Consider the following 12,756-nt stretch of genomic DNA (forward strand, 5'->3'; position numbering starts at 1 on the left):
ATGAACAGAGCTGTGTGGAGGCAGCAGCCTTTGGGGCTGAGCTGTGTCTGCAGTTGCCTATGTCTTGGTATAGCTGTTCTGGAATGAAGGAACCATTACCTCAGCAGTCTGGACAGAAACTTAGTGTCATACTGAGGGCACCTTTCTAGCAACAGAGGAAAGTGGACTACTTAAAGAAGAACAAGATGTTGGCATGCTGCTGCTTACAGACCCACTGCCACCGCCTCCTCCCTTGGTGTTGGCTCTGCAGTCAGCCCACTTGTGGCTTGGCCTTTCCACCTCTGCCCTGCCTGTAGGCCAGCATCTGTCCTTCAGCGGTGCCTGGGGCTCAGGTTGCAATCCTCCTGCCCTTAGGCCGTGGTTCCGTCTGTTCTTGGCCTGAGCCTGTCTCATGGCCTTGATGAATTCTTCCTTGAAATCCATCTCTGCGTTGCAGACAGACAATTCATCTTCCCGTCTAGCCAGAGCTTGCTGAGTGTCCTGGTGTAACTCCTGCCAGTACTGAACTTGGCTCCTCAGCTTTTGCAGTTGCTCCTGGAAGGAGCGGGCCTGCAGTGGCACAGAGGGGTGACGAGACATGCAGGCTTAGCACAGGTGCCTAGTGGGAAGGCTCAGGTCATGCTTACCTCCTGCTGGCTCTGCGCCTGGGCCCTCTGTTGCTTCTTGAGTTCCCTGTGGAGCTGTTGCCTCTCTTCCTCATAACGACCAAGGAGTGGAAGATTGTGGCCTATCTTTCTCTGGGCTTGGGCCAGCTCTGCCTTCAGGGATGCCACTTCCTCCACCTGCATGAAAAAGGGTGGGTCTGGGAGTGGCCAGACAGGAAGATGGAGCTGCACCCCGGGCCAGCGCTCAGGGCTCTGTCCTGCTGCTGAGGCAGAGGGAGCTGCATGGCAGCCAGCTGCATCGTGTGGTTGCCCTGTTCCTGCCATCACCTGCTCTAGCAGCTCTGACATCTTCTTTCTGCTCGAGGCTGCTTTCTGCTGTAGGTCGTGGATTGTCTGCTTCTGTCTACTGAGCTGCTGCAAGCTTTGCATCTCCCTGGCCTTGGTGGCTGTCAGCACCTCTTGCTGCTTTTCCAGGCTTTCCTGCAGGGTCCGGTTCTGCTCCTTCTGAGCCTTCAGCTGCAGAAAGGTTCCACATGGGTGGAAGCCACAGTGCTGTGTCACTGCTGCTTCCTGTGCCCTCTCCCTGTGGATTCCAGCTCTGTGCTGCATGGGCTTTGTTGCAGATGCTGGGGTGCCTGGTGCACCAGGCTGAGCCCCCTAGTGCCTGAAACTTGGCTTGCTGCCCTACCTGCTTCTTCAGGGCTTGGAGTTGTTCTTGGCTCTTCTGTAGTTCCTGTTTGGCATGGGCAGCAGCATGCATGTGTTGCAGTGACTGCTCCAGAGTCACCTGCTGCTTCTGCTGCCACCGGCTCAGCTCCATCTGGAGCCACACTGCCATCTCCCTGCAAGCATGGCCACAACTGGAGCAGCCCTGGGTCCCCTCCCTCTACAGCGAGGACGCAGGGCAGGGCTCTGCCTGTGCTGGGGCATGGGATCAGGGCCCACATACCTGCTTTCTCCTACCTCCTGCGGCGCTCGCAGCTCCACTATGCTGCTGTCAGCTGTGTGCTGCATGCTACTCCTTGCACAAGAGCATGGCTGTTCCTCTGTGCACTGCATGGTGCTCCCTGCACTCGCCTGCAGCTGTTCCTCCTCGTGCTGTAGGTGGCTTTGGTCTGCCAGTGACTGTGCTGGGACCTGGGCTGCTTGAGACAGGGCTGCTCGCTGGCACTGCCTCCTTCTGCCCTGAGCTTCTGAGAGAAGAGGAGCAGGACTCAACCCAGCAGTGCAGATCAGGGACACTGAATATCCTCAGAACTCCTGGGCTGCTTCCTGCAGTGCTCAGGGCACTGTGTGCCATGGGCCATGTGCTACCTGCTCACCACTCCAGAACTGCCTGGGGTAACACTGCCCTGTAAGTGCAACCAGTGATGCCCCAAATGCACATAGACCCTTCTTACCCTTTCCCTTACATTGCACCAGGATATGCAGAGTGCTGCTATAGTATATGAGCATGGCAGCCCTGGGCTCCGTGCTGAAGCTGCCAGAGCAGCAGGCTGCAGGCTTCACTTGTCCTGGCCTCATTAGCATAGATGTCTCTCTCCATGCCCTCCTACCTTCCTTAGCAGTACTGTGCCCTGTTGATGTTGTGTCCCGTGCCCAGCACTGATGCTCCTGGGCTTCCCACCTCTGTCTGCAGTGCTCTGTGCCTGCTTGCACGGCCACCTGTGGGAGCAGCACAGTGTTGGGGCATTGCCTGCCAGCTCCTGGCAGTCCGCACGCTGGCACTGTGCCCGAGGCACAGACCTGCTCGAGTTGCTCTGTGTACTTCTCCAGGAGATCATCACTTGCACTGGAACTACTACAGGAATCTGCAGAAGTTGCCTCTATCTGAGCTGTGTCCTTCTGGTCCTGTGGAGAGGTGCAGAGCTGTTTGTGGGCCCCCAGCAGAGTGCACTGCGCCATGCTCTGCCCATGGAGGGGCCGGGACTCGAGATGGAGAAAGGTAAGCTGGGACAGCCTGATGGTAGTGGGCTTTAGAACGGGTTTTTGGTAAAGGGACACGGCCAGCCCCATGGGGCTGCAGCTCCTGGCCCCTGGTCCCTGCCACAGTGCCCTTCCCATGGTGGCAGTATCTCCTGTCTCCCCGCAGCCCTGTGCAGCAGCCCCTAACCCATGTTGGGGTGCAGAGGAGAGCTGCGAGCCCAGCTCCATGGATCCCAGGCTGCAGATGCCACATAGGGGCTGCAATCACCCAGCTCTGCTCTGTTGAGCAGACAGGCCTACTACAATTGTGCCTGCTTGGAGTGGGAGTGTGGTGCTGTGTTCTCACCCTGTGCATGGCAGCTAGAATGTGCCCTGTGCTCTGTGGGCTGGTCACTGCTCTCTGCAGTGCTGTTGGGCAGCAGTGGTGCCTCACTAGGTCTGAGATGGCTGCAGGGGACCCGTGGCTGAGGGTGGGGAATTTATACAGCCCAGCCTGTGGCCTTTGCGCTGGGCAGCGGTACCTGCTCCATTACTGCCCGGTAATGATGCTTCTGAGAGATCAAGTCCTGGTGCTTCTGCTCCACCATATGCTGCTGCAGATGCAGCTGGGCCAACCGTATGTTGTTCAGGTCCCTGCAGATGTCCAAGTCCACCTGCAGCATCTGTAGGAAGGCTCGTGTGTCCTGCTGCTGTGATTCCTGGTGTGTCTGTGCCCCTCCATACTGTGGCTCCAGCACTACTGCTTCTCTCTGGCCCTAGGACACAGCGTGAGCAGCAGCTTGTCTGTCTCATGTCTGTGAGTGGTACTCAGTGTCAGCCCACTCTGTAGCCCCTGACAGACACTGGGGGCTGGACAGATGTGCTGCGGGGCCAGGTTTTGGTCAGCAAGCAGCACCAGACTGCTGGGTGCAGACCTCTCCCCAAGTGTGTGTTCAGCCATCTCCTAGAGGTCTCAGGCACTATTGCTGCCCAGCTCTGCAGCATGCTGGTGTAACCTGTGGCAACTGTGAAAAATGGTGGCAGTTGCACCAGTGCAGCTGCTGCAGAGCCGGATGCTCCTCCCCAAGCCCTCGCACTGTTCCCAAGCCCCAGGGGTGGGCTCTCTGTTGGCACAGGTGATGGCTGCCAGGGCCTCCCCACTGCCTGCCCACCAACCTGCAAATGCACACCCACTGCCTGACACTGCTTACCTGAGACTGAGAGGACTCCATCTCCTGCTGCTGCTGCTGGATGTGGCTGCTCTGCTCTGCCATGGTCACCTCTGCCCCTCGCAGTACTCCCTGGGTCTCCTTAGACTGGCATCTCACTTCAGGAACCTCCCTGCATGTGCCATATTCTGGTCACATTCTCTCTGCTGCAGAGACCAGAGCATGGAATAAGACAACACAGACAGCCCTGGGTCCCGTGGAAGGGGGCAGCCAGGGACATCACCCAGGCCTGCTCACACCATTGGTGCTGCAGCTTCCAGGAGCACCTGCTGCCTGTGAAGGGAAGGCACACGGGGCTCACCCAACCCCAGCAGGATCAGTCCCTCCTCTCCAGGGTGCAGGGCCCCAGCGGTGCCTGCAGTTCTCACCTCCCCGCACCACTCTCCTTCCCCTTGCCCATGCTGCATCCCAGGCATGGCATGGCACTCTTCCCACTACAGCCCAGCCCTGGTCTTGTTCTGAGGACAATGCCTAGAACCAGAACCCGGTGACACTGCGCCTGGCCCAGGTTGTTGCACAGCAAACCATCACTGTGCCCAGTGCTGGCAGGGGCTGAATCTTCTGGCAGCCTTGTACCAATCTCAGGTATTCACACCCTCACGTCTCTGTGCCATCCTTGTGCCGCACTCCAGCCACGCTGCCGAGGTGCAGAGTGGAGCTGTGCTTGGTGCCATAGGTGCTGTACCCTGGGCTGCATCCCGGCGGGGCTCACAGAGCTGCACAGTGCTGCCAGAGGAGGGATTGACTGCATCGACGGCGGCTGCTGCTCCGTGCTTCTGTCCAAAAAGGTAAAAGTAACAGGAACAAGTTGTCGGAAATTAAATTTCAATTTCTCCACGCCCTTCCCTGTCTGTGCGGCTTCCCAGCACGGATCAATAGTGTTTAGACAGCCAGGAAGATTTTTTTCCCCTTTTAAAGCACCAGATCAATAGTGGGAAAAAACACAGCACTGATCCCTCTGCTGCATGAGCTGTGGTACCCAAACAGCTTGGCCCTGGCAGCCCCGGCAGCACAATGCCCACAGCACGGGGGTCTGGCACAGCTGCTGGAGAAAATGAGGTCCAAGGGTGCTGAGTGCAGCCCTAACACTACTTGGAGGCTCAGGGGTAGGTGTTGTAGCCATGGGTGTGGGAAGGCCTGGAGGAGCTGACCTGATACAGATGAGCTCCCAGCTCCATCTGCCATGCCCTCACCACACTCCGCAGTTCCATGAGTGCTGTTTTAGCTAGGAATTGGCACTGCTGTGCAGAACTGCTGTGCTGAATTTAGCCTTAGTTTCTGCCAGTGCAAGAGAACAGCATTTCCCAGCAGCACCGTACTGTGCCGAGCCATGCCAAACTGTGCCAGGCTGCTTGCCCTCCCTGCCTGCTGCTGGGAGAACGTGGGGTTGAAGCAGTTGCTCTGTTGGGTGAGCCGGCACCACATGCCGAGCAGCACTGGGGTTGGAGCCGTCTCTCTTTAATTACTGCCGCAATGTTATTCTTTTCAGTGCCACGTTAATTGAAATTAAACAGCTGCCACATTCTGGCTGGGACAAAAGTGAATCCATTTTCATTCCTCTCTGGTGTAATGAAGACTGACATGCTGTGAGGAAACAAAGGCGATCCAGCTGCTGCCTCCAGCCACACACACACGACAATTACCAGGGTGCCGTGCAGCCCAGCCTGCGCCACTGATGGGCACAGCAGGGAATGCAGTGCCCATGTTCTGGGGGAACCACAGGAACACCGCAGTGAGCCCAGATGCTGAGCCCAGGCCCTGGTTCCGTTTGTTGAGATGAGTTCCAGCCACAGGGCTGGCACTGCCCTTCTGCTTGCCCTTGCTGTCGGGTTCACCATCTCTGCAGGGTTACCCGTCTCGGTGGGTTCACTGCTGGCAGCCCCACATGGCCCCAAAGCCTGAACAAGGTAGGAGCTGAGCAAGATGTCTCCACCCTGTCCTATTCCTTCTTCTTTTTTAGGACCAAGTGTGTGTTCGTGATGCCATTCAGTACTTTAAGATATGCAAAATGAGGCACTGGTGCAAACCTCATTAACACTCGCCTCCAACATCATTAAGATGTTTCCAAGAAAATTAATTGAGAGACTCATTAAAAATAAATTAAGAAAAATGCGTTGCAGAGCGCCTGCTCCGAGCTCGTAAATCACGGCCCAAAGCTCCCGGCTGCAGCGCAGGCAATTAACGGCGGCCGATTTGTTTTATCCTGACTGCGAAAATTAGAAAGCAGACGTGGAGATTAGATTAGGGACGTCTGTCAAGCGGAACTCGGAGTGAATATTTTAGGATACTAAATAGAAATCGGTAAAACAAAGCCAAGACTCCATTCATAGCAGGCAGGCAGAGGTGCAGAAGGAGGAAGGAGTGCAGCACAGCATCCCAGGAGTGGCACTGCGGTGCTTCAGTGTGCACACACTGCTGTGTGTAGCCACAGCCTGGAGAGCAGCACCCACTGCTCCTCTGTGCCAGCATGCACAGCCTGCTCTGGAGCTGCTGCACTGCACAGCCGGAGCCAACGCGGCACCTCTGTGCACACAGCCGTCCCCAAAGCCTGGACCTGCGGGTCCCACAGCACTGCTGGACGGTGTGGGGCTGAACGTGGTTCCTCACAGCCATCCTGAGAGAGCGATGTTTAGAACAGTGTCCCTGTTTTTGCTGCACTCTGAAAATCAGGAAAAATCTCTGGATATAGAGGGCATTAAATCATTACATCCTTTGTTGTCTGGTCCCCTTTGTTCAGCCAGGCACAGCGCCCGTGTCCTGAGGTGCAGGTCCAGCTCCCTGCGCACCCTGCGGCTCCGGGCAGTGCTTTAGAAGGATGTCTGTCCATGTATGCAGGACATTTCAGAGCTTAGAAGTCCCCTGCACTTTAACTGCCTTTCTGTGGCAGCTCCTTCCTTGCTGCACCTGCCCCAGCATGGAGGGAATCCTGCCTCTGAGCCATCGCTACTTGTGATTTCAGTTCAATTTCAGTATTTATTGCCTATGCTAATAATGCAATGTCCTGAGAACCCTGTCTGGTTGGGTAACCAACTTACTGGCACCAGCGCAGCACACGCACACTGCTGGAAGCACCTTTCCCAGCTGCTGCCTTCCCACCCCTGATCATTGGTACACGGTGCCTTTCCCAGCCCATCCCAGTGCTGCTGCTGGCTCTGCTGGCTCCATTCTCTCCAGAACGTCTGTTTTGCAGCTAAAATTTTCCATGCTGAGCCTTTGCCTGAAGATGCACTTAATTCAAATGTTTGATTAACCTCCTTTCAACTATTTCTGAGTTATGGAATGAGTGGAAAAATACTCGCATGTAAGAACTTACTGGTGTTAAAAATAACTCTGACCGCAAGAAAAATTGCTGCATTTTTTTCAGCTTAACCAGGCTTCGTCCCCACAGGGCTTCACGCTTCCCCCGGAAACAAACAGCAGCAACGCCTTTGGGTGTGCTCAGATGGCAAAGCCTCGGCCTGGAAGGGGATGGAGAGAAAAAGGGAAATGGGAAGGGGAAGAGGAAGGCTTACGAGAAAGGGAAAGGAGAAAGGAAGGGGAAAAGGGAGGGAAGGACTCCCACTTTTTCTCATCCTCCATCCCATTTTTTTGGCTCCACTTCATTGCTTGCCTTTCCACCTGTTTTACACCTTCCCATCCTTTTTCGGTCTCCACTTTCAAGCTGGTGAAAAAGGGTGGGGCCAAACTAAAAAGTGGAGGCCAAAATGGGTGGAAGTCCACAGAAGCGCAGACACCGTAAAAGGGTGAGCAGGTGGCAAGAGGCTGGAAGTCAGGAAAAGGAGGGAGGATGAACGCGTGGGAGGCCCGAGGCCAGGAGAGGTCTGGGTGAGAGGCGAATGCCGAACAGGACCGGGAGGCCGGAGGGCTTAAGGGCAACCAAAGGAGCCGACGGGGCGCGGTCAGATCCCCCCGCCCGTCTGTCTGTTCGGCAGCGCCCGGCAGGGGTCGCCCTCGCCCCGCGCTCCCCGCGTTGGCCGCGGTGTTGGAGGCGGCTCCTCCCGCCGGGGCGCGGCGCTGCGGAGGGGAGCGCGGAACCTTTGTTCTCCGGAGCCCTCCGGCAGCCCCGCCCCGCGCTCCGCCCGCGCCGCAGCGCCCCCTCCTGGGCCCGGCGGGAGTTGCCGTCTCGATTCGCCGCTCGCGGAGACGGGGCGCTGCCTCGGTCACGGAAAATGCCCGGCGGGAGCGCGGCGCGGCTCAGAGGCGGCTCGCGGCGGGGCTGCACGCTGCGGTAGAGCGCGACGGCGCAGATTCCCTCAACGTTCCCCGACCGTATGCGGCTCCGAGCCGGACTCCGTCCTTCGGATCCACGGGGCGCCCGGTGGGGCCCCGGCCCCTTCACCGGCACACGGCCCGGGCGGGAGCGGCGGTCGCGCGATGTCACATCACATCCCGGGCCGAAGCCGACGGGTGGATGGGAAGGGAATCGCGTTCCACCCGCAGTGCCCGTTGGGTTCGGAAGGGAAAAGAGAGCAGAGTCTCTGGAATCTTAATGAACTGTAAAGGTTATTCCTCTGCCGCTGTAGTGATAATTTGCAATTCTCTGTTAGCAGAAGAGGGTATCGGCTCCAATCACATCTGGGTACCGTCTGGAGCACACTGTGTGTTCGGCTGCTGAGGAATATCAACAAATACAAATTATCAGCAGCGTGGCCAGAGTCTGCAGGGGAGAAATAACAAACGGGGAAGGCTTGCATGGATTTGCATTCTGCAATGAAAATGATCTCATTATTCTTTCCAGAGACTCAGCCAGCTACTTGAAAAATAGGAAAAAAACACCGCAACTCTGGGGAATGAGCCCCTCCAGAGCAGGGAGAGAAAACTGAGCAGGAGGAAACAGCATCAGTGGCAGAAATAGGTGGGAGGCTGGCCTGCAGCATGCCCAGCACCTGCTGGCAGCCAGCACCACTGTGGGAGCAGGCAGAAGCACTGAGAGGCATAGGAGTGTGAGAGCAGGTCCTGGTCAGCCCCAGCCCTGCACAACTGGAGGTGCTCGGCAGCCCAGCCTGGAGCTCCTTGGCAGTGCCCATGTCCCAGCAGTGCCTCTCACAGCTGTATGCCATCACAGCGACCACCCCCACCGCTGTTACTGCACTGTGCTGCCGTCTGCCTGTAGGCAGAGAACATAGATAGCTGCACAGGAGCTGCCATGTGTTTCTGTAAGATCCGCATGCTGGAAATAAGCAGAAAGCAGAAATACTGTAGGAAGGGAAAGGAGCAAAGAAAAAGCAGCACTGCTTAGGTCTGGTCACAGAATGCGATGCTTCCTGCAGCTGTAGCCCACAGAGAGAGGAATGATGCTCCTGGACAGCTACTTCAGTGTCAGCTTTGGGGATTTCCTCCTGCATCAGCAGCAACGAAACAAAAGAGGAACAGGGGTTGAGGGGGACTGCATAAATGGAAAAGACTCCTGTGACGGGGACCAGAGGGAGAGCTCAAACATGAAAGGGGGAGGCAGGTACAGGACTGTAAAAAGAGCCGGAGAGGGATCCTCATGCCTTTCCTTTCTGTAAGGTTAAGTTTCACTCTGACCCTATAGCAGAAATGCTGAGTCACAGCCTGTGATTGAGCACCTGGTGGGAAGGCAGAGCCAGCCCAGGGGAGCTCAGGTGCATGCAATGTACCTGAGTGATGGAAGAGGTGGGGCCAGGATCCTCCCTTGCCCAGACCTCATTTAAGGGTTGGCAGTGGGAGTAAGGTTATTCCTCTGCTGATTTCTGGCTACTGATGGCTTTTCAAAGGTAAGCTGTCTGTGGTTGCTGTGTTTGGGCTTGTTCTTGTTTGCTGTAGCATAAGACTGTGCTACTCTGCTATTAATGTTGTACTTTCCATTGTATTATAGCACTGCACTTGCTGGCCCAGGCAGATGATTATTCACAGTGGGTTACCTTAAAAAAAGAATTATGTATTGGATAGTCACTGAGACCCTGAGTACACTGAAAGAGGAACTTCTGGGGAAAACCCTGGGGTTCCCTGGTTTCTCCTGGCTCAGTACTGCTTGGGTTATTAAAGAATGGGGACCTATAAGAGACAATGGTTCTGTTATAACTGGTAACTGCTCAGCTACTTGTGTGGCAGGGGATGCTGGCCCCTCTGTAGTAAGGGCCTCCAGACAGGACCCGGGGCCCTGTGTTAGACTGTTTTTTTGGTCCTGAAAGAATATACAGTGAGTTATGGCAGTAGTTGAGAGGGGTGCAGAAGCATCAATTATTTGTGGTGATCCAATCACATTCTGGGGAGACAGGGTGGTGATTGGTGGGTTTGGGTGACAGACCATAGAATCATAGAATCACCAAGGTTGGAAAAGATCACCCAGTCCAACCGTTCACCTATTCCCAACAGCTCCCACTAAACCACGTCCCTCAACACAACATCCAGCCTTCCTTGCCTCAATGCAACATCCAGCCTTTCCTTGAACACCCCCAGGGTCGGTGACCCCCCACCACCTCCCTGGGCATCCATTGCAGTGCCTGACCACCCTTTCTGAAAAGTAATACTTCCTCATGTCCAGCCTGAATCTCCCCTGCCGTAGCTTGAAGCCATTCCCCCTGGTCCTATCACTGATGACACGAGAGCAGAGGCCGACCCCCAGCTCACTACAGCCTCCCTTCAGGAAGTTATAGAGAGCAATGAGGTCTCCCCTGAGCCTCCTCTTCTCCAGGCTGAACATTCCCAGCTCCTTCAGCCTCTCCTCATCAGCCCTGTGTTCCAGACCCCTCACCAGCTTTGTTGCCCTCCTTTGAACACGTTCCAGGGCCTCAATATCTTTCTTGCAGTGAGGGGCCCAAAACTGGACACAGTACTCAAGGTGCGGCCTCAAGTACCATCCTTCTAACCCAGATATGGTTGAGGTTGGGTGTCCCCCCAGCCTGGGAGTATAAGGTGTCTATTGCCCCAGTCCTGGAGTACTGGGCATAGACATCCTTTAGGGTCTGACTCTCCAGATGACTGTAGGAGAGCTCAGAAAGAGAGATGTGTTAGTATCCTGGCACTGCAGGTGATATTAAGAGGCTGTGCAAAACATGAGCCTATTTGCTTGCCCACTCTGTGCTGGGTTACTAAACCAGTATAGACTTCCAGGGAACCAAGGGGAAATCTCTAGAACAGTGCAGGAACTAGGAAAAGTAGGAATCACAGGATCTGCACGTAGCCTGTATAATTTCCCTGTATGGCCAGTATGGAAGTCAGATGGCACATGGGGAATGATAGTGAATTACAGAGAATTAAATGAGGTCACACCACCCATTTGTATGCTATACTCAATATTGCCTTCCTGATGGACACAATGAGTAGGGAGATAGAAATCTACCATTCTGTCCTAGACTTGATCAATGCATTCTTCAGCGTTCCCATTCAGGAAGAATCACAAGTTTGCATTTATGTGAGGAAGCAGGCAGTGGACCTTTCAGGTCCGGCTGCAGGGGTATGTGCATTCACCACCCTACTGTCATAACTTAGTGGCACGTGACCTAGCAGAGTGTAATAATCCTACTAACATCAAACTGTACCATTAGACTGATGATCTCATGTTAATGTCTGACTCTGTAGTTTGGTCATGGGAAATTATGAAGCTGACACAGTGGCCCGAGTCCGATGGATTGAGAATTCACCACCTGGAAACGCTGCCTGTGGGTTTCATCAGAAGCTGCAGCATGGAGGACAAAAGGCAATGTGGGCAGCTGCTAAAGCATGGGGACTGCCCTGCCCGTACAGCTGCCTGGCATCGTCCAGGTATGCTGAGAATGCAGTGCTTGCTCCAGGAGGAGACCAAGACCGTTGCCTGGAACAACAGCCCATCTTGCTAGAGGACACAGTCCCCTTACACTGGGCCCTTCCCTCAGTCTGAGGGAGTGAGATATGCTCTGACTTCACTGACACCTGAAGTGGGCTAGTGCAATCCTATCCAGTGCTGAGAGTGAGCCAGGCATATACCATCAAGGCCAAACTTACCAAATTGATGGCTGCCTATGGAACACCTCAAGTCATCGAGAGCGATCAAGGCACTTGTTGCACGAGCACAATGGTACAGTGCTGGGCAAAGGGAAACAACATTGATTGGAGATTCTACCTGCCGTATAATCTGACAGGGGCAGGCCTTACTGAATGCTGTAATGGTATTCTTAAGGCTGCCCTGAGGACACTACAGACAATGTAGGCATCCCTGCTTAGGATCCGAATTATGGGCACTGATAATTAGGTAAGACCCCAGATTGGTGATGAAAATAATCTGCTCCCTGCTCCTGAAGACCTAGAAACTGTTACCCATAGAATAAAGTGGCACAAAGGAAGGACTGCAAGAACATGTCATGATTGTGTTCACCAACAGTGACTTAACTGCAGCATTCATCTGCATTCACTGTTGGGTGTGCTTGTGCTGAATGCTAAAAGGTGGGTAAGAGCCACCAGGCTGAGGTCTGCAGGGATGAATCAGCCTCTCAGCACTTTGGTCATCTGAAGCACAGATGCTGGGTTTCAGTATTCCACATCAAAACATAATACCCCGACACTACATGATGTTTTGATGTGGAATACTGAAACCCAAAATAATAACAAACAAAAAACATAGAACCATGACAAAGGGTGACTACAGGAGATGCAGGCGGAGCTGTTTTAGGAGGCTCACTGCCCAAATGCAGGACTGATGTGGGCAGCTCCCCTGCCTGACCTGCACCTGAGCTTTGCTTCAGCAAGGAGAAGGCTCCTGTGCTCCCCTGCAGTGCTGTGTGGCCTCCAGGGTACAGTGGGTACCAGAGAGCAGATATGCCTGGCAGGGGATGGGGCTGCAGCATTGTGAGGCTGATCTTAATTCATAATGCCTTGTTTTTCAGATATTTAGTAGTTGTCCTTGATTTTGAAGACATGCGATGCTGCCAGGTGGTCTTAACCCTGCAAAAGTTCTGGGACATTTGCACTTTCTTTCTTGTGAGGTTTTGCTTGCAGCTCCAGGTACTGTAGCTGTTCCCTCTTCAGGACGAAGTGATTGGGGAGAAAGGAAATAAAACCAGATAGAACTGTCCCTG

The 12,756-nt window shown here is 54.7% G+C and overlaps 1 protein-coding gene across 32 annotated transcripts in view; it reads right to left on the reverse strand.

Annotated features, from left to right (window-relative positions):
- Positions 1-12: 12 nt before the first annotated feature.
- LOC128082657 (transcription factor SPT20 homolog) overlaps positions 13-12,756 on the reverse strand; it is a 98,725-nt gene continuing 85,981 nt past the window's right edge. For 25 of the 32 annotated variants that reach the window (XM_052687037.1, XM_052687032.1, XM_052687007.1 and 22 more), the window contains 11 exons: positions 7,053-7,197; positions 4,041-4,515; positions 3,722-3,885; positions 3,053-3,286; positions 2,352-2,456; positions 2,162-2,270; positions 1,555-1,798; positions 1,294-1,447; positions 933-1,121; positions 627-782; positions 13-549 (listed from right to left, as the gene is read on the reverse strand). In XM_052687037.1, the coding sequence (XP_052542997.1) occupies positions 127-549; positions 627-782; positions 933-1,121; positions 1,294-1,447; positions 1,555-1,798; positions 2,162-2,270; positions 2,352-2,456; positions 3,053-3,286; positions 3,722-3,784 (1,677 nt within the window). In that variant the 5' untranslated portion in view covers positions 3,785-3,885; positions 4,041-4,515; positions 7,053-7,197 and the 3' untranslated portion in view covers positions 13-126. The remainder of the gene's footprint in view (positions 550-626; positions 783-932; positions 1,122-1,293; positions 1,448-1,554; positions 1,799-2,161; positions 2,271-2,351; positions 2,457-3,052; positions 3,287-3,721; positions 3,886-4,040; positions 4,516-7,052; positions 7,198-12,756) is intronic. The other 7 variants (XM_052687038.1, XM_052687041.1, XM_052687039.1 and 4 more) reach the window with 7 other exon arrangements.

Source organism: Tympanuchus pallidicinctus, unplaced genomic scaffold (genome assembly GCF_026119805.1).
Source record: "Tympanuchus pallidicinctus isolate F22 unplaced genomic scaffold, pur_lepc_1.0 scaffold22, whole genome shotgun sequence".
Taxonomy (NCBI): Eukaryota; Metazoa; Chordata; class Aves; order Galliformes; family Phasianidae; genus Tympanuchus; species Tympanuchus pallidicinctus.